Source organism: Tursiops truncatus, chromosome 11, assembly GCF_011762595.2.
Source record: "Tursiops truncatus isolate mTurTru1 chromosome 11, mTurTru1.mat.Y, whole genome shotgun sequence".
Taxonomy (NCBI): Eukaryota; Metazoa; Chordata; class Mammalia; order Artiodactyla; family Delphinidae; genus Tursiops; species Tursiops truncatus.
The window spans coordinates 15,608,668-15,629,891 of NC_047044.1; the positions used below are offsets into that span (position 1 = coordinate 15,608,668).

Sequence of the window (21,224 nt, forward strand, 5' to 3'; positions counted from 1 at the left end):
AATACTTTTTATTTGAGTGTGAAACCATTCATATCTTGCACAACTGTACAGATAAAACTATGTCCATTTTAGCTGTAGACATGATTATCACACTGAGTGGTGTGATCAAATGTTTTATTTACAGAACAACTGCTAAAACATCCGATGTCATGTTTCCATTTATTTCTTACCCATAGGGTAATAGGCCCACCATAATTTCTTGGTGTTTTTTATAATACAGAAAGAAAACCTATGTTAATCTCTAACAAACCTCACAAATTGCTACAAATCTAACAGAAAAATGCCTACGAAAAGATTTTCCAAAAGTACAATACATTTTTATTTCCACACATACACAGTATAGTATAGGTTCAAAGGCACAGCTTTGATTTTTTTCTATCAAAGTGTCGGAAATTATTATAGTCTTATGAAGGAACCATGAAAGTCATTTTCACACTTGGTGCTTGGTAAGTTAAAAGTTTGGTCCATTCAGTTTCACAGAGTTACTATAGCAGAGCTGAGTATGATACTCAATGCCATAAATCCACATTCTCTCAGAACTTTAAAAACCCCTTTCCTGCCTTTTGCTGACACTAGCCATTGTGCAAACTTAGGACAAATACTTGCATGTAGAAGAACCGGTCCCCTACAAACCTCACTCAACTTAAGGCATACAGAACAGGCCTCTTCCTTCCCCCTAAACAGTGCTTACATTCCAAGGCAATGCAGGTACTGTGACAGACATAAGTGTAACAGGGAATCTAGAGTTTCCAGATACCTCCACTTAGCCCTGGTGCTCCAGGAAGCAGTGACGACACCACCAGGAAGAAGGGATGCTTAGGACATATCTGAGGGGGCTGTCTGTTGTACAGTAAGATGACAGCCAGATGGAAAGGTGAATGCTCTTGGTTAAATTATGTGCCCATCCAAAAGCACAAACCAGATTCCGTCTCTAGTATCCACCCTTCAAGACTAAAGAGCTTCTGTCAACAGGAAAATAGGTAATTTACTGGCAATGGTTGCCAACATAAAGTGAAGGCATGGAACAGAGGGAAAAGGGACAGGTCGGCCTGCCCGAGATAGTGCTCTATACAAACAGTCAAGTCTGGCTTGGCTACAGGAACCCAACCTCACTGACTTTTAGTGAGTCCCATTTCTGAACTAAAGTTTATCATCCCACACTGAATCCCAGCCTCATATTCATTAGGAAGATGGACGCCTAGGAATAGTCCAGGAGTTATGATGTATTGAGATAAAATTCTTCTGGGGGGTGGGTGTTGAGTTTATTATTATTATTATTAATTATTATTAATATTAAATATGGATTTCTATGAAAGCAGTCACTTAGCCCATCCTGTGGAGGCCTCTCCGTTGATGTAAGCAAAGCCAGGAAAGTGTTGCATGTGCTCATACTCAGAATTCCTGCGCGTGGTCAGGGGTGTGTACATGTCACTAGAGTTTCCATACCTCGTGGAATGCACAGACGGGCTTGTGTAGCACGTGTTGGCTGTGGGCACCTCTGGCCATCGGGGGGTGACTGGGGTAGGATGCAGTCTGGGAGTACTGCTCATCAAACAAGGTTCCATCCGGGAAGTGGGGCTATTAAACGGGTACTTGTTGAGGGGAAAGAAATTCCACAAAGTTAAAATTAGCTTGAAGTTGCACATACACAATATCAGTCATGTTCACAGTTTAAGTTAAATTTCTTAAGACGCTGTTAATGAAAGTTGATGGGAAGTAATCAGTGAAATTCTGAAAGACTGACTCTTGGTCTAGGAAGTATATAACAGGAGAAATGCAAAGGATTTCACAGCCAGAGCTAGGCTGATAGCCACTCAACCAAAAATACTGACTTTTTGTGCTCTTAATCTGCAATATTTGGGGAAGTCAAACCCAAAAGAAGGAATAACCCCACTGTGAATACAGGAGACAGGGGGAGAGGGAGAGGGAGAGAGAAAGAGAGAGAGAGAGAGAGAGAGAGAGAGAGTGTGTGTGTGTGTGTGTGTGTGTGTGTACAGGAGGAACAGCATGTCCAAATAGATACGGATATATGGATGGATGGTTTTGAGCTTTATCATTTTAGGAGATGTGATAGGTCCCACTCCATCAACCCAAGAGAACAATACTGCCAAGAAAAACACAATGACATCATTAAAAATAGCATTTTACAGTTGAATTCAATTATGAACTGCAACCTAAAAGCAGGCTTTTGAAGAGGAAGCAAGTCAACAGCTTCAAAGGTTATTATTAGTGCCTATCATTCAGAGAACATCTCTCTTTTTGGTTCACATTCACTGAAGTCCTAGAAGATATACAAGCAGGAAATGGTAAATTATTGGGCTTGGTGTGAATGTGGAAGAAGGAGTCAAGATAAGCCAAATGGGAGGGGAGGTGCTTTTGTGCAGGCCAGGAAAACAGGTGTTAATAGCTACAAGAAGAGGGGAAGCTGTTCTGGAAAGAATCGGGAATAAGAGGAGGGCCCCTGAAGTGCTGCTTCTTTTACATTCTTTTCAGTTACCGAGACAGCTATGCAAATAAGCCGCTTTTAGTACAATCAGAGGGGAGGAAGGGGAGGAGCTCTGGGCTCCCTTTGCGAGCTCTGGGGTCTGCAGGCCAGGCAGCACAAAGATTTCCTTGCTGTGCTAAGGGCCACCCCAACAAGAGCAGGAGCCAGTCAACAAGGGTGGCAAGGGCAACGAGTAGGGAGAGCGCCTATATGTGCTAATGTCGGAATTCTTCTGCTCCCCATCTGTCTTCCCTGACAGTTGGAGAGTGGAGCCCCGAGGGATTCGGTGGGAAGCTGCCCCCTGTGAGGGAGACAGACAGGCTGAAGCCTAGACAGCCAGGAGAAGGGGTTATGACAACAGTGGTGCCCCCTGTAGTCGAGCGGGCCAGAGGGGAACTGTTCTGCCTCTTTGAGTGGCAGCCCGAGGGGCAGCAGGGGAAGGCTGTTAGGCCCAAAGCATGCAAAGAGAACCAGCTATTCACAGGTCAAGGAGGAGGGCGCCAAGTTCTAGTAGTGAGGGTTTTGTCCTACCTAGGACAGACAACGCGCCTTCCGCAGTCAGAAGAACAGGTAGACAAGAGGGAGAAGGGCGTAGCTGGTGTCTGGGATCTGGGGGGACAAGGCACCAAGGGGTGTTGCCAAGGAGACCAGGGAGAGCACACGGAGCCTTTCATAATCCCCAAATCAGCTGCGTGTACGGCAGCCACGGTGGACCCTCAGGCCTGGGCAGTGGGATTCTAGCCTAAGACCCATTCTAAACCCCAAAGAGACCGTACTGAGATTGGGCCCTGCCCAAGATATCAAGATCCCGGGTGTTAAACAGGTAATATTAAGAAGTATTATTACAAAATGGTCTCTAATTTTTTCCAAAAGGTGGCTTCCCCCTCCTGACAGTCTCTCAGGTAAGCTCCCCGGATGCATGTCCCTTCCCTGGCACAGAGGCCTCCTCTCTGGTCCTCTGGCCTGCCCAGCTGGTTCCCACCTCAGAGAATTTTGTCCCACCTGTTGCCTCTGCCTAGAACACTTCTTCCCCACCGCTACCCCCAAGCTCCTTCCATGCTTGCCTTTTCATCATTCTTCAGACCTCAGCTCAAATGTCACCTCTTCAGAGAGACGTTTCTGGACATCCTCTCTCTCCAAGCTAAGTGCCTCACCCCCCATCTCTCAGGTCGGGATCTTAGCATCCTGCTTGTCAGCTGTCTCCTTCCACTGGCTTATATTCCTAAGCTCCTGGTGGGGCTTTGTCATGTTCTCTACCATATGCCCAACATCTGAAATGATGCCTGGCACCTAGCAGGTGCTACATAACTTATCTGGTGAATGAACACCAGGACGTTACCGCTAGAAAGAACGTTAGGGCTCATATAATCCAACCCCACGTTGTACAGATGTTGTACAGAAAACTAGGATCCATAAAGTGGGGCACCACATGGCAAGCTAGTGGGAGAGCTGGCAGAAAGGCCCGGTTCTGAGCTGGTGACTTTCCTCCACATCAATCTGACTGGCCCAAACGAGGCATGACCCACCACAACTGAACTGCAGAGAATTCAGAGAGGAAGACACTCCTTTCCTGGAACACAGCCCATTAAACTTGAATCTGTCTGTCACTCTTCCTTTAAGCCCCCCCCTCCCCTACAGACCACAGGGTCTTACAACCCTGACCAGGCCTCAGCTTGATGCTTCTGACAGAGTCCTACTTGCCTGGCTTGTGTAGGTACCATGTCACCGTGTGGACTTGGAGGCTCCTCCCCACAGAACCCAAGAGAGCGTGTCTTTTGTGCCGAAGCAAGGACCCTAGATGCAGCTGTGCCCAGGGGTTGTGTCACAGGCTCAAAAGAGTAATTGCCTGGAAATGAGACTGGCTCAAAATATCTCCAATGTGACAATAAAATTCTGTTACCACAGAATCCGGCCTGGAAAATTCTGTCCCGTTAGGTCAGCTAATTGCAAATGAGTCAGTGACTCGTCTTCCCCGTGGTGAAGAGACCATTGAGAGCTGAGAGGCTGGAGTGCCGCTGCCCGGCCTGGCCATTAAAGCCGCCAGTGAGGCCTCTCTTTAGTCTGGCGGGAGCACCCGCCTCACCTTTCACACTTCACATCCGGGTTCACGCAGGCTCCTCGGGCCCACTGGGCACAAACCCTGAGGTCCCGAGAGCTCTGCTCAGGATAAAGGCACTTTTTGTTGAGGGCCCCTAACCAGAAGTTAGCCTTTTCTAGGTCAAATCCCACACTGTTGCTACTGATGTGAAAATGGAGATGAGTCACCAGTCCCCACCCCGTGAGAGGTGTGTGAGGGGTGTCTGTGGGCACGTGTAGGTGCACGTGTGTGTGCACAAGTGGGCAAAGGTTCCCTCAAGGGGCCGTGACATGAGTCCATCTCAGCTGAGACTGACCCCGGGCCTCTCTGGAACCATTTTAGGAAGTGCTATTTTGAGAAGTGACTACTCACACCGAGGGCTGACTTTCCTGCACTTGGAGAGGGAAGAATGAGCCCTTTATCCCTGACCCTCGCCAAATGGACTGCTACTTGAGCACGGGTGAAAGGTGGCCCCCGTCGGGCACACAAACTGTTTTCCTATGAAAGGCGGCTCTCACTGACCAAAGTTCTGCCAACAGGCACCCCCCACCCAGGACATAGCTCCCCCAAGACTGTGCCAGACGGTCCACATCTGCTGAGCTCTTCGGGTCAGGATTAATTGAGTTAATACATGTGAAACACTTCGAGCTTCCACACAGTAAGTTTTCAAAACGTGGTAACTATTATGGATATTCGTGGTCCACTAATGAAAGGAAGAGCCTTAGTGACTGACCACCTGGTCCTACCTCTCACTTTACAGATGAGGGAACTGAGGGCAAGAGAGGGGAAATGATCTACGTGAGGTCACACAGCAACTTACTACCAGAGTAAGGATCCATTCATCCCTTCATTCATTGATGAGTATGTCCTGAGGACCCAGCAAGGGCCAAGTCTGTTCTGGGTCTTGGGAATAAAATGGTCAGAAAAAAAGGACCTGGTCCCTGCCTTCACAGAGCTAGTAGAGTTGAGGAAGATAGAAATTAATTCTATAATTATGAAAATATAATAACAGTGGTGTTACAAAGGATAATGATGAAAATATCCACACAGAGTGTTAACTATGAGCTAGGCCCTGTTCTAACCTTTATTAACTCACTCAAACCTCACAACAACCCTATGAAATAGGTACTAGAATTATCTCCATTTTTCAGATGAGGAGACTGAGCCACAGAGCTAATCAGAGGCAGAGCTGAGATTTGAACTCAGGAAGCCTGGCTCTACAGTCAGAGATTTTATACCGCTATGGTGGGCTTCTTTTATTCCCTTCGGCCCAAGATGCTATCCCAAAGTGGAGCACGCTAAGCAAACTTTGTAGCAGTCACTGGGCCACTGAGATCGAGGACCCACTGGCCCTGGGCTGGTCCACTGGAGTTGCCGTGAGAGCTGTGTGACCGGCTGGCAAGGCTGGGCCTTGGCCATACAGACGAGAAATGTGCAACAACTTTCTGGTTCACCTTAAGTGTCTTTCTAGACAGTTTGCTTCTGGTTGATCAAATGGCTTTTAAGCTCAAGGGCCCACTTCACATTCATGGCTGCTGACAGGGTAGAGGTTCCATGAATGTGTGTTGAATGAGGCTCAGAAATACTTTGTGGCCATGTGTTTGGTTTGTTTTCTCTTTCTGGTTGGGCATGAGAATGGGGAACCTGGGAAAGGGCAGCTGATACCATCCCTTGTTCACTTATTTTGGTGTGGACAAGTGCAGTATAGCTGAAAGAAGGGTGTTTTTCTGAAATAATTCAAACCTTACCCTGTGCAACCTGATTCATCTGGACTCACTAACTGAGAAATTACGAGGATTCAAACAGGACTGGAGGTTTACCTTTGTAGTACCATGAAGAAAGCATGTCTTGTATAAATGAGTAGTATAAACAAGGGCACACAATGCCCTATTTCAAAAAACAAATGACTTCACGTTATTTTGTGTATATAAATGCTGGGATGTCTGCGATTACTGAACTTCACAGAGGTGTTGTATCCATTCTTTAAGGCAAACCTGGTAGGCATTTACTTGCAGAAGTTAGTTTCTTGTGCTAATGACCAACTGCATTCTTTAACCATATTCTATGGTTGTGATTCTTCTTCCATTCAGACTAATCTTTTCCCCACTGAGTCTGATGTAATGAAGTGTGATATTCAGTATTCAGGAGTAGAACGGCTTGACCTCTGCTCTGGAAAGCTAAAACTAATTAGCCCTGCAGTGGATTTTCCCCTATGTGCTCAACCTTAAACCAAAGTACCAGGAAAGGAAAGAAACACAGTATCTTGAGTGTGTGATTCTTCTCTTTGGGAACTTGAAACTTATTAAGAACAGCTGCAGTAACCTCTCCAATTTACCTCCCACCCTCCAAAACATACACCATGTAGTGTTCAGTGCCACCGGCCTGGGGTTGAGATTTGGAGAATTTGCCTTTGAGTCCGCTTTGTCACTTACTGGATGCATGACCTGGGGCAAATTACATTCTGAGGTTTTCCTCGTCTTTAACACCTGGAGAAAATGCCTTCTTCCTGAGGTTGCTCTGAGAATTAAGTGAGCCTCTGTATTTGAAAGTGCCTAGAACAGTGCTTGACCCATAAATGTTAATGAAAAACAAAACAAAGGATTCTTTGTCTTTAGACAGTACCCTCTCCAGGAGAAGTGCTGATCTCACCCTTCTAACCCTAACCCTAACCCATCGACCTGGGCAGAGATGTTTTATAACTAACGGCTCCCCACCCCACTTTACAAATGGAGACAAAGGCATTAAGCACCAAGTGGAGGGCATGAGCGGGTGGTGGGGGTCAGAGGTCGTGAAAGGACCTTGCCTGAGAGCCACAGGACACAGTGGTGACGTCGCTGCAGGACCCTTTCACCTCCCACGCCTAGTCTGGGTTCAGCGGGCTCCTCCACAGGCGTTCGTTTAGTCCTCAGCCCTTGGATTAGGACCAGCGATTAAATGATGATGCTCCAGCTGGGGACCGTTGTGGTTTCCGGGGTGGATGCTTCGACCTGTCTTTGATCACCAGGGACCGCACGGGCCTTTAGGAGCCTTTGGCTTCTTTCTGTAGCTAAAGGCTTTAAAAATAACAGCCCAGAAAAACCAGCTCCAGAAATTTCATGAGGAGGAATGAGGGAGTGAAGAAAGAGGGAAGGTAATGCCAGGAGCTGTGGCTGGGATTTTCGCTTGATCTTGCCAGTGTCTCCTTACTGGAGCCGAAGCTCTCCCAAAGCAGGCACGCTTCCGTCTCATTCTCCCCGTATTCTCAGAGGCTAAGCAGTGCTTGCCGCAGAGTGGGCACTCGACAGTCGTGGGAGAGCGACTGAATGAATTAATGAGTGGGCTGCTTAGACTGTGTGTGACCCAGTCTATGGCAGCAGCTCTAAGTCCCTTAGGGGATCAGCATGGGGGAGCACAGACTCTGCTCCCAAGAGAAGCAGTCCCTAGGGAAAAGGCCTCTCTGTGTGACACAGTTGGGACCTATACTGAATGCCCCAGGTGATGATTTCGAGGAATCCACTTCTTGGCTTGTCCGGGGATTATACCAGGGCTCCCCCTGGTACTGCCGATGGAAATCAAAACAGACGCCTGTTTGCCCCGAGGGCCCGTGGACCGTGGGTACACTCTGCTCGGTGCCCGCCCCCGGAGGCAGGTCTGTGCTGACAGCTGATGTAACTGCAGCCTGCATCCCAGCTCACGTCCTGCCACGTCTGTTCTGGACTCCTGCAAGTGCTTCCTGGCAGCGCTCCCTGTTCTGCCAGGCCCCTTCCTCTCTGCTTCATTGTCCTTTGGCCCTTGCTGCAGGAGCTCTTTCCTAAGCATAGCTCTCATCTTGCCTCCCAAACCTGCCGCCCTGCCTGCCGCACACCACAGTTGTTTATGCTGCCCCACCTCCTGTTCACTCCTCTGTTCAATAAACAGTGGATGCCCTCTATGAGAGGTGACGGAGGCTGCTGCTTAAGAGCCTGGGCAGCCAGGGTCACACTGCCTGGGTTCAAGTCCTCGGGCAAGTTATCCTCGCTTCCTTTCTGCAAGGGTTACCATGGAGGTGTGGAAAGGGCTCGGCACTATGCTTGGCACGGGACAGCATTCAGTAAAAGCTAGCTGTTCTTTTTGATGGGTGCTGTGACCCGGAGATCCTAGACTTAATTTCTGCCTTCAAGGAGCTCTGGGGTCTCCTGTGGGTGTCAGGAAAGTCAGTGATGAGAAGTATGCCAACAGAAGGAAGCCCAACGCACCATGTGAGTACAGAGGAGTGGCACCGAATACGGTCCTGGAGGAAGGACGAGGGCGGTGTCAGCAAGTGCCGCACAGACAGTAGGATGCTTGTCCTGAACAACAAGCAGAAGAGGTTGAGGAAGAGAATCCCAGCCCGAGGCAACAGTATCTGCGAAGACCTGGGGGAACTGCACGTGGGCTGGCATGGCTGGGGCAAAGGTGGGGTATGGCTGGTAGGCCAGAAAGGCAGGCAGAGCCCAGATGATCATGAGTCTTGAGAGACGTGCTAAGGAGTTGAACTTGACTTTGAAAGCGATGACATGCAAAAGAGGGAGGGTGTTATGGCCAGTTGGCTTTTTTTTCCCAAAAGATTCCTCCAGCTGCAGTATTGGGGATGGACCAGAGATGGGGCAAGTTCAGTGGCATGGCAACAGATGGGAAGGCTTTTGTCATCATCCAGGTTGGATAAAGACCTGATCTGAGACAAGGACAGGGAGTGTGCAGAGACAACGAGGATGCAGAATAGGATGGAACTGGTGACCAGTTGTGTTTGGGGCACAGTGCACAGGAACAAGTCTGAGACAAGTGGAGCACCCAACACTGGTGCGACAGGTGCAGCCACTATCCCCACTCACCAAGGCCACAGAGGAGCAATGTGGTTTGTTAGACAGTGAAGGGCCAAAGGCCTGAGAATGATCGGATAAGGGTCCATTTCAGGAGGACTCTTCTGGTAAGGTTGTGTGTGTGGGTTGGACTGAAAAGGAACAGATGTGAAACCAAGAGACCAGTCAGGATGATGCTGGCATGACAGTCCTGACAGGACTCCATAAGGGTCTGACTGCACCAGGAGTGGGTGGTGGGAGAGGACACAAAAGATTCAGTCTGAGAGTGGTTGCCCGAAAAAAAGGACAACAGACATTGCGGCTGCTTGGCTCCTGGGAGAGAGGTCAAAGGGAGGACAGAACTAAAGACATGTGGTTGGCACCCATGTACGTGAAAGCAAGTAGGGGTGAACTCTGGCTGAGCACCCACTGTGGGCAGCCACTGGAGGGAAGAGATGACACTGAGGAAAAGACTGTCCTTTCCTTGGAGACACACAGTATGCAGAAAGTGCTTATTAATTGTGTTGAATTGACTAGACCTGGCACCACGCACACCAAGGCCTGGACAACAAGTGGGGCCACCGACTCACCTGTGCAGAGCTCCTGTGGTACGGGGAGTAGTGGAGCGGTCCCGAGATGGCTGTGTCGTGCGGGAGGGCCGGGTACTGGCTCTGCATTGGGGGAGGATGCTGGTTGCCATAGCTCCCGTAGTTATAGCTTCCCGTGTATCTAAAACGCATTAGGCACGTTGACTATTGTGAGTAACAGCAGGGAGAACAAATCAGTTTGACACCTTTAAAAATCAACCTCATCTACTTTTGTTCCTTTTTGTTCTTTTCTTCCTTTTTGTTTTCCATTTTTCTTCTTTCTGTTTCCTACCATCTCCACTCTGCGGCTTTGCTGTGATAGTTTTAAACTCCCAGGTGGGTTTTCCTCCTCCCCTCAGCATACCTCCTTCACCACCCGGCGGATGCGCAGGGAATGAAAACTAGCCCTGAGCAAAACATCATTAGTGATGGAAACCTCTTCTCCTGTTGTGGTAAAAAGCCCCATATTATAGCCTGAAGTCAAATAGGAAAAAAAGAAGAAATTACTTTGGGACTTCTGTTTTTGTATTGTTCAGGCCTTTGCTTTCCCATGTCTCTGGTGCAGGGGGGAAACACCACGGCCAACCAGGCGTCAGCCTCCGGTTCTAAGCCTGGCTCCACCACTTCCCAGCTGTGGGACCTTGGGCTACTCGCACCCTTGTTTCTCACATCTGTACTAAAAATGCTGCACATGACCCCGAGGGTCACTTTCTATTATAAAATAGTCTTGTGGAAACATAGGATACTATTACCACTATTCTTAATAACATCTTTACAGCAAAGACGCTGACATATGACCATGCGGGTGTCTGTTGTGCCATTTCTGCAGAGTCGGAAGCTCTCTGAAACAATGTCGAAGTCGATTTTAAATGTGTGGGGAACTACTCTAGGAGGCCCCGAGAGGACATGGTGGCTGCCCCACTGATGGGTCAGGGGCACCTGAGCCTATGGAATTAACCTCAAGTATGCCCACAGCCAGGCCTCAGGCTACCACGTGGAAGGGACCTGAGCGGTCCTCCTCCGTCCCCTCCTGTGTCCCCCAGAGCTGGTCTGTTGGAACCTGGCTTGGGAGGCTTACTGTGCCTACATGGCAGAGTCTCGTGACAAGAAGGGCCCTTTTTAACATCATAAGTGTTTTTCAGATAACTGCACATTAGACGCTGTGTGAGGAATGTCTTTTAATAAAGAATGCAAAGTGGCAAAAAGCTGTTACCCTTTTAAATGGATCTGTAGCTTATTCATCACAGTAACATCACTACAGATTAGGGGAAAAAATATGGGCAAAATCAATGATTTATTTATTCAGGGTCCAAAGCACCACTGGAACCCAGGGGGATTCTCTGAACCCCATGAATGACTGCTGCCCTCCAGGGACCTCCAGCCTCGGGTGAGGAAGCCCTCCTCCTATCGAGTCATAAAGGACTTGGACCCACCATGAAGCTGTGTTATAAGGCTACAAAGTGCACGAGGACCATCCAGGGGAGCTGCGGGGAGGGAGTATTCAGTTTTCCTTCCTAAAGGAGGCAGACACAGGCTGTCAGCCTGACCCTCGCCAGCTGTGTGGCCTTGGGGAACTGGACTCAGTGCAGCCTCAACTTCCTCATCTGTCAGGCGGGGGTGACCCGCCTACCTCCCCTGGTCATTGTGGGGACTGCATGAGACAGTTGTACAGGGGCAAGAGCACGCTGAGAACTCAACAGAGGGCGCAACCTTCCCGTCCTCAGAAAACCACTACCGAGTAAACCCTCCCCTTTCAAATCAAACGTAAAAGCAAGGCAACATCCCGGGAAAGTCACCTACCCGTGCTCGTCTCTGTGGGGATAAACTGGGATCCTGTGTGTGACCGAGGAGGAAGGTACATGTGTACTCCTCATACAGGGCAGCTGTTGGGAGTTTTCAGCTGGAGATCCTGCCGCCGTTGTCACTGTGTATGTTAGAGACCACGTGTATGACTGCATCGCTCCTGCAGAGACAAACGAAGGTGCATCAGTCATTAACAGTTCTCACACCTCCAGTTCTTCCTTAGAATGCTAGTGGCTTCCCATTGCTCTTCAGCTGAAAGCCAAAATCTTTATAAAGCATGTGTCTTGGTCCTTGCTGATCTCACAAGAAGCATCCCCTACCCTCTGCCTTTGTGCTATCTGATCCAGCCACAATAGCTTTCTTTCATGTTTTCCAGCGTACCATGATTCCCGGCAACACAGGGCCTTGGCACATGCTGTTTCTGCTGCCTGGAATCCTCAGTTTTCCCTTAGTACCCACTCGTTCTTCATATCTCAATGCAAAGAAGCTGTCTCCTAACCCCAGACTAAGTCAGATCCCTTACTGCATGGTGGTGCCCACCACAGTTTGTAATCTTACACCCATTCATGAATGTGATAGAATTAATGCCTAATTCCCCACACCAGACGGTAAGTTCCATGAGGGTAGGAGTCTTGTCTATTTTGCCCACCATGAGGTCCCTGGTGCTTAGTGCAGAGACTGGTGGCCAAAAGATTTTCAATCAAAATTTTAAAAGGAAGAAAAGGGAAAGGGAAGACAGGAAGAAAGAAAAAGAGGGAGGGAAGGAGAGAGGACAAAAGAAAGCTCAGGGCGATGTAGCTCAGACGGGCTCCCCAAATAACTTCTCAGCACTCAACTAAACAGGTGTTAAGCATCCAACAAATTGCTTTAAGCAAAGATAAGTAGATTATTGGACTCTGCCTGCCCAGGTCTTTTTGAAGATTATTAGACAGTGACCTTAACGGTGACCTATTCCATACATATTATTAATTCCATTAATTTGCTTTTTAATTGGATACCTTGAAAGTGCTAGGGACTGGGAAAAGAAACTGACAAAATTTAAAACCTTCAAGAGACTTAGGAGCTTTCTGAGATAGAATAAAAAATGGTGATTTAAGAAATCACTAATAGTGATCATAAAGTCCCCAACTTAATTTCTGATAAATTTAGAATGTTGATATAATGGAAAGGATTAAACCTATTTTAAAAGGTAGCGGGAATAGGATTCAGCACCTCCTTGTAGGCACATGGAAGACTGAAGAACTGGTCAAGGGAGGTCATTTTTAAGGTGAACTAAAAGAGAAAACTTTGGTCCTCCAATCCTATACCTTCTACGCAGACCATGTTTAATCTTGAAATTCTTGTGGGAAGATAAAGGAAAGGTTTTCATTTAAAAGTGGAACTCTACCATAGTGTCTCTTTGCTCTGGGTCCTAATTCTGCCATGCACTGGCTGTAAGATCTTGAGCCAGCCTCTTAAATTTTATCTGCCTTTCTTTCATAATCTGTAAAATAGGGATAATTACGTGTATTATATCATGTAAGTCATACAAGTCATGTAAGTCATACCTTGTATGACTGTTGTGAGGATTAACTGAGATAATATATGTCAAAAAGCCTGGCACGTGGTAGGCTCTTAATGATGTTCAAGCACTCTTCATTATGAATTCAGGTATTCTTACATCAGACTTTCTTAAAGTAGAAATTTCTTTATTTCCCATTTCAGATTCCAAGGAAGAAAAGACAAGTTTCTTGGGTCAGATTCTGTCACCAGGGGTGAAACGTCTGAATAGCAACAGTGATTTAACTAATTACAGCAAACTTCTAAACCCATGTTCTTCTGCAAAATCACAAATATCCTTATCCAGCAGTATGGCTAAAAGCACCCCTTCTTGGTTTGGATATCCACACCATTATTTTCCCCCCAAAGATAATGACTTTAGCAGGCTGTGTGCTAGGTGTCATTTATAATAAATGCAAGAAGACTAGAAGGAAAAAAAAAAAAACCCCAAATGATCATGTCTCAGAGGACTGGATTATGCCTGACTGCTCTCCTCTATATTTTGAACTTCATATGAAATTACATAACTGTTGTAATTTTTTAAAATACCCTTTTTATTAAAACAGGTTATTGCTGAGGATGGTTTTAACATTTTTTTCATTTTGCTTATCTGTATTTTTATGTAAAGAATGTGTATTGCCTCTGTGAAAAGAAAAACATTATTAAAATGTATTAAAACAAATTTCACAATTAGAAATGGAATTGGAGGGGGTGGGAAGTTTGGGAAAACAATGAACCAGCCACAGCAAGCAAGTAATTAACCCTTCAAGGCCCTGGGACCTCAGGAGAGCACAGCGAGGTCAGTGGGTATTTTAAAAGGGGCAGTCGGGGAAGCCAAAGGATTTTCTTCCCCCAGCTCCGCAAGCAGTAGGAAGACACAGTGAGAATAGCCATCACCTGAGAGAATGCAGCACAAGTTACTTTTGTGTGAGTTCCTGGAGCACAGCAACGGTTCCTTATTCATCTCTGTATCCCCAACAGAGGGTTTGCCAAATAGTAGGTGTTCAGTAAATTTTTGTTCCATTGAATTTGTTGTTGAAGGAGTAAATGCTGCTAGAAATAGACGTTATCAAACAAAAAGCTAGTGGAACTCTCGGAAAAATGGGCTCCTGTGGTCTGGGAAACAAAACCCCTAAATGGCCATGTGCCAGCAACCTAACAGATCCACTCAGGCAGGCTTAAGCAGATTAACACCTACTGGCTTGGGTGAGAAACGCTCTCTCCCTGGGGAGCAGAAAAGAACACCCCTTGCATTCCCTTTCCTACCGGTGGGACCTCCAGTGAGGACTGCTGCTTCTTCGTTTTTAAGGAAACTAATAAAAGAAAATCTGTGCAGTTAATAGTTTGTGCTTAATTTTTAAGACAGCTCTAATGCTTTTTATTTGTTGGTAAAACAATAACAAACCTTCCATGTTTGTCTAATTCCCATCTTTCTCTTATTCTCCCCTCCCCGTTCCCCCACGTCTAATTAAAAGTCTGAGAATAGTGGTGAGAGTCCCTGATCTCTGAGAATCCTCTAAAGATCCTATAGGATTTGAGAATCCTATAAAGTTGTTGTCCATGTTATAGTATTGAAACTGCTAGAGAGGAATATTTTCTTTCCTTCCCATCCCCAGTAAAACATTCTTCTTCCCTGAGTTTTTGTTGTTGGTGGTGTTTACTTTTCTTCTTTTCTTGAAAGGGGTGCCTCAGGACAGGGAGGATGCTTAGAATATAAGAGGCAATCAATAATGTTTTGTTAAACAAGTGAATGAACGAATGATCATCCAACATAAACCAGTTCTCATACTAGTTTCTTTTTATATATTGACACATTGGATCTTCACAATAATCCTTTTGAGGTAAGTAGTATTACCTCCTTTTTCAGGTGAGAAAATTGAGGCCCAAAACTTGGTCAGGTAAGTGGCAGAGTTGGGATTTGAACCCAGATCTGCCCAACTCCATAACCTTTCCACAATAACAGTTGCTTCTCACACTTGCATGTGCATTTGCATCGCTGGGGATTTTGTTAAAATGCAGATCTGATTCAGTGGGAGATTGGGAGTTGAGCCAGCGATTCTGCATGTATAACAAGCTTCTAAATGATGACGATGCTGTTGGTCCATGGAGTACGCTTTGAGTAGCAAGCCTCTAGGAAACACTGCCTCCTGTCGTGCATCGTGTATGTTCAGGGCCATTACAGATCACAAGCTGTGAGACTCTGGTACAGACTTGTGAACATTTAAACTGCTTCCTAGCCTACCTGGCCATACCCTTCTGTCAGATTTTGGACCAAATCATTTGAACCTTTTCCCCACTAGGATTCTATGGACCATCACAGATGTTGCTCAGGTTTTGGGCCAGCCTAAGCCTTTCTTAGTACCTTCCTGAGAAATAAGCTCCTTTAAGTACGTCTAGATTCTAGAGCTGTCTTTCCCTATACATTAGCCAGTATAAATTTAAATTAACTAAAGTTAAATACAATTAAAAATTCAGCTCCTTAGTCACACTAACCCCATTTCAAGTACTCAGTAGCCTCAAGTGGCTGGTATCTACTGTTTTGGACAGCTCAGATTCACAAAAAAGCAAAAAAACGTTTCCATCGTCACAGAAAGTTCCATTTGAACAGCTTTGTTTCGGAGTATTTGTTACTAAACAGACATTTCCTGTGACCTTCAAAACTGAGAAGAGAAAGAAGATTTTATATCTATCTCCACTCCCACTGGCTATCATCTATCCTAAAGGTGGCTGTGCTTAAGGAGAATATTTGCTGAAGCTGAAAACCTCATCTGTTTGAGTTACACTTTACCAACAGTTCCCTGGCCAAAATCTGACTGACAAAACTGACCAGGGGCAGCAAATGCATCAGTTCCCAGAGAGGTAAGCTGATATGGCATGACCTGGCCCCTGTCCACCTCTGCAGCTTCCTCTCCTGCACCCTCTCCCTTGTTTATATACATCAGTCAAGTCCTCACTATGCCAGGCTCTTTTCTGCCTCAAGCCTGTACACATGCTGATCCCCACTACCTAAAATGATCTTTTCTTCTCCCCAGCCTTTATGTGGCTGGCCCCTTGTCATACTCCAGGTCTCAGATAAATGTCACGTCCTCAGAGAGGCCTCCTCTGACCACCATCTATGATGGGTCCCCATAGCACTTATGACCATTCAAAATTATATATTTACCTGGTGCTTTACTTCTGTATTGACTCTCTTACCCACTAGAATGTAAGGATCATGAGGACAGCAACTGCGCCTGTTTTTCTCGCTTGTGTACCCCAGGGCACGGCACAGATTAGACGTGGAATTACTTTTTGCGGAATGAATGAACAGATGAATGAATGAGCAAATCCAGAGGTTCCAACATGAAGCCAAGCCCCTGGTGGTGTGAAGTCAGGGGCAGATTAAACAATCTATTTTCAACCCCAGCTTTTATTGCCTAATTTCATTCCTTTGGAGAAAAGGAGGCAGCAGGGATGGACGAGGAGGAATTCACTGGCAGGGACAACTCTGGGGCTCTGTGAGTGAGTCACTGCGGCTCTGTGGCGGGGCCGCAGTGTCCACCAACTCCCACTCACTTCAGCTGCCCTCAGAATAACTGAGCTTTTGTTACTTGGAAAGACTAGCCACCAGTTATCTTTGTTACATCCTCAACTGATGCAGAGAAAACGCAGCTGGGCAGGCCAGATGTTCTACAGTTAGGGCTATTTATGAGGAATTTGCCTTTATATTTCTTTAGGCATCCTAGCATCTCAATGATTTAATTTGCTGGTTTTGTGTTGCAGGGAACCCATGGTGGGAAGTTGAAAACAAGTTTAATAGTTAACTTTTATTGTCATTGCTGAAGGAGGGAATACTTAAAATGACATCATAAACGAGGTCTTAGAACCCTTCAGGGGCCTGACTTGCACAGAGCGGGATCTTAACGTTTTGCTTTAAAAGACATTAAAGAATTGCAGCCCAGTGTCCTGTGAAGTGGGTTGCTCCGTTTGGAACCACCTGCCATGCTCCTGAAGAGGAGGAGCACCAGTTTTCCTTAAAGAAAGCTAAGGGGCTTCCCTGGTGGCGCAGTGATTGAGAGTCCGCCTGCCGATGCAGGGAACACGGGTCCGTGCCCCGGTCCGGGAAGATCCCACAAGCCGCGGAGCGGCAGGGCCCGTGAGCCGTGGCCGCTGAGCCTGCGTGTCCGGAGCCTGTGCTCCGCAACGGGAGAGGTCATGGCAGTGAGAGGCCCGTGTACAGCAAAAAAATGAAAATAAAAACAATTTTAAAAAAGAAAACTAAGGTTTCTGAACTTGCTGGGCCAGGAGGAAGGTGGCAAGCCCACAACATTAGGAAAAAAAAGGATCAATGGGCCAGATTCTACCTTGTGGAAATCTGTTGAAATGGAACCTTTTACCCAGTCTCTTCTCATGGCATTGCCACAGACTCTGACATACCCAACCAAAACTGGCCATGCATCAGGTGGTTTGGGGTGCTTGATATGCCTTTCCTTTTCCCTCTGACTTTTCAAAACAATTAATAAATACCATCCTAAAACATATTTAGAAATACATACAGGTATGGACAGAGAACTAGATACAGATATAGATGGGCGGCTGTTTTCCTAGTGAGTCATAACTCATTCTCACACTACTTTGTATTCACTAGTCCTTGTGTCAAAGGTTCCCAAAAGGTTATGTGCAATGAATTAATTTTCTCTTTGTGCTCACCAGACAGACATAATACTGTTCTCTTTTTCACAGCTGAAAAATGGGGAAGTGTCCATCAAGAGTGAGACACTGCTATGTGGAAGAGCTGCAGATACCTGATTGGCCCTGACTCTCAATGAGCTAGACTTGATGACACGTACATCATCTGAGCAATGATATTCAGAGTCCTAGAAGCCCAACAAAGTCACTAGATCACATAAAATTTCATTTAAGGCGTTAATAAGCTGTTTCAGCCAAGAGTTGTTTTGTTTTGTTTAATTTTCTCTACTACTTCTTCATTTCTTGCTTCCTGGCTTGGGTCCTTTTAAAAAAATTGGTTTTGCTTTTTTTTTTTTTTAATTGTTAACCACTTTAGATACTTCTTGGAAAGTAATGGTATACAAATCAAGCAGTAATTTAAAGATGGAAATAAAAATTAGCTGGTCATGAAAACCATATGCTGAGTTAACTTAAAAAAAACACGGCAAATGCATTTTATAAAATTTATAATAATTGTTCTCCAATTTACAACATTGTTCAATAAAAAACTGCACAAATTCCCAAACTTAAGAAGCCTACTATAATAGATTTCCTAAGATTTAGGTGTATATCATGGATAATTTGTGCTTTGTATTGTAATAGCTATAAAACCATACATGTTGTTAGGAAATTATGTTTATGTTCCCTCCAAGACCATGACCCAAAATGCATGCCAAGGTCCAGTCCAATTTAGCAATGGAGTATTTCAAAAGTCGTACTTGAGAAAAATATTACAGATAGTTTTATACAGGATAACATTTTTAATGCCCCCTGGAGATATCTGAGAACAAAGCTGGAATGTGCCAAAATCTTCAAAGGCTACACTCATCTGAAGAGAACCTGTTTCACATTTGTATTTCTAAGAAGCTACTTTTACGACTCCTGAACACATTGCACAGAAATCTCTGTACACGTTCATGATATTCCTGTGCCTCTGACTATCACACCTGCCATAGCGTGAGGCCTCCAAATTGCTACAAAGAAAGCCAGGAGCAGACTCACTAGCTGGCTGAGAATGATCATGAGATCCTAGGAATCGTTCCTTTGCACTCCTCCGTCCCCTTATTTCCTTATTGTCCTCTTGTTTGATCTGTTGCTACATTGGAAGAAAGGTTCCACTCAAATTGTTTCTGCTTCATAATGCAGAACTGTTTCATTTGCATATTTTCCCTGTTTATTTTAGAAGTAAGGATGTTATCACTGACTGACTGACATGTGTGTCTGCTGGGCGGTGGTGGGAGTACGTGGGCAGGATTATTCAGGTAAGTGGCTCCTAGATGCTCTCACTGCCCTTCCTTCCTTAGTGAGGCAGGAGACCCCCAACTCCAGTCTCCGATGGACCCCTGAGCAGCTGCAGAGCTGTGAACAGTGCTTAAGTTCTTTTCCCTTTTTATTTTCAGCGAATAACGTCGTTCTGTACTTTTCTTCTGGAGCCTTCTAAACAGGAACTACAACAACCCACTAGGGAGAGAACATGGGAGGGAGGTGGGAGGCGGTCAAGTTCTTTCTGCTCCAAGTAGGAAACTAAATGCGACTTGCAGTGCATCTATGTAAACAAATGCAGGGATGCTCACATCTGAATTTCCACAGAAGAGGAAGACTCTCCAGCTGTGGACCCAAAGTGAAATCATCACTCCATCTAATGCCAGTTGTTGACAACCCTGCTTTTTTTCATCACTGCTCTGAAGAACCCAGTCTCCTGAGCTGTCTCTGACAAAGGGCCACTGGGTTTGTTGGCACGTTTCTGCCCCTGGCAACATGCAAAAGAGGGCAGGCACCTTAAAGGCTCTTAAGCATCTGTTCATTCCCTCTCTGAGTAGCTCTGGTTCTGGAAACTTTAGTGAAAGAATTAATCAAATGACTCCTGGAAAATGACATGCTCTCTTGCCTCCAGGCCTCTGTACTACTTACTTCCTCTGCTTGGAATACCTTTTCTCTATTATTTGGCCCCCGACCAGACCATCCAAATAGAGGCTGGAAGCCCTGCTTTGTGCTCCCTAACACTCTGACCTTTCTCCCAACTCAGCACTCGTGACATTATATTGTTAACTGCTGTCTTGCTCATCAGAACCCTAACCTCTCACAATAAACTCCCAGGGGCAGGGACCACGACTCACTTGTTTGTATCACCAGCTTTTGAAGTGTTTAGCTCACAGAAACCACTTGAGAAATATTTATTAGATAAATGAATAAACGGATGGACGTGTGAGTGAACGAGCAGATAAAAGATAGCACCTAAATACGACAATCTCATCCTATTTGATCTTCAAAAATACATAATTTAGTTCCCAGCGTATTCTAGTTAGAACTGGGATATAACTAAGCCCACGCTATGAGGGGCTGGAGGAAGATTCTAACCGGGAGGATACCCAGCTTGAGAGTCACTGTGGATGTCCATGAGAGGTGGGGAAGGCCTGAACCAGATGGCAGCAGTGGGCTGGGAAGGAAAGGGTGGGTCAAGATTTGTGTTAGAACAACTGGCCTTGGGAGGTGTGGAGGAGAATGCCAGCTGTCTCTCCCATATCTGTTTCCCCTTCCCTGCCTGGGAACCCTATCCTACACTTCCCCGCCTCTCTTTACAGTTACATGAGGCCATGTGACTAAGTCCTCGCTGATGGAATCTAAGTGGAAGTGACATCCGCCAGCTTCAGGCCAGGGCTTTTCCGAGTCGGTCTTCCTCCTCCAGACCCACTCTCCATTTCCATTAGCTGGTTGCAGACTTGACAAAGCCCTAAGTCAGTGGTGGTCCTCAAACTAGTCAGCCTCAGAATCACCTGGAGGCTTCTTGAGCAAATGGCTGGGCCCCACCCTACAGTTTCTGATTCAGTAGGCCTGCAGTGGGCTCTGGTAATGAGCATTTCCAACAAGTTCTCAGGTGATGCTGATACTTCTGGTCCATGGACCACACTTTGAGAACCACTGCCCTGGGGTACAGTGGAGCCTCATATTGAAGGAACACGTGTCTCTAAATGGTTGCATTAAAGAGAGCCTCCTCTCTGACTGAAACACCCTGCATGAAATAGATGTCCACTGTGTTAACGCCATCCATGTTTGGGTCTATCTGTTACAGTAACTTAGCCTATCCTAGCTAATACAGGAAGAGCTGAGGGAGAGGAGAGCTGATTTCCGGATTTGGTACTTGGGTAAATGAGGGAGTAGAAGATAATGAATTTAATTAGCACAGTCTTAACCAAGCTCTCCACTCCACTCTGGTCTGTTCACCTGCCCCA

General features: G+C 46.1%; 1 protein-coding gene across 1 annotated transcript in view; it reads right to left on the bottom strand.

The window, feature by feature from the left end:
• RFX4 (regulatory factor X4) overlaps nucleotides 1-21,224 on the bottom strand; it is a 76,164-nt gene continuing 54,940 nt past the window's right edge. Inside the window, exons 12-14 of the mRNA XM_033866172.2 lie at nucleotides 11,746-11,908; nucleotides 9,949-10,087; nucleotides 1-1,592 (exon numbers count right to left, since the gene is read on the bottom strand). Coding sequence (XP_033722063.1) covers nucleotides 1,320-1,592; nucleotides 9,949-10,087; nucleotides 11,746-11,908 — 575 coding nt within the window. The 3' untranslated portion in view covers nucleotides 1-1,319. The remainder of the gene's footprint in view (nucleotides 1,593-9,948; nucleotides 10,088-11,745; nucleotides 11,909-21,224) is intronic.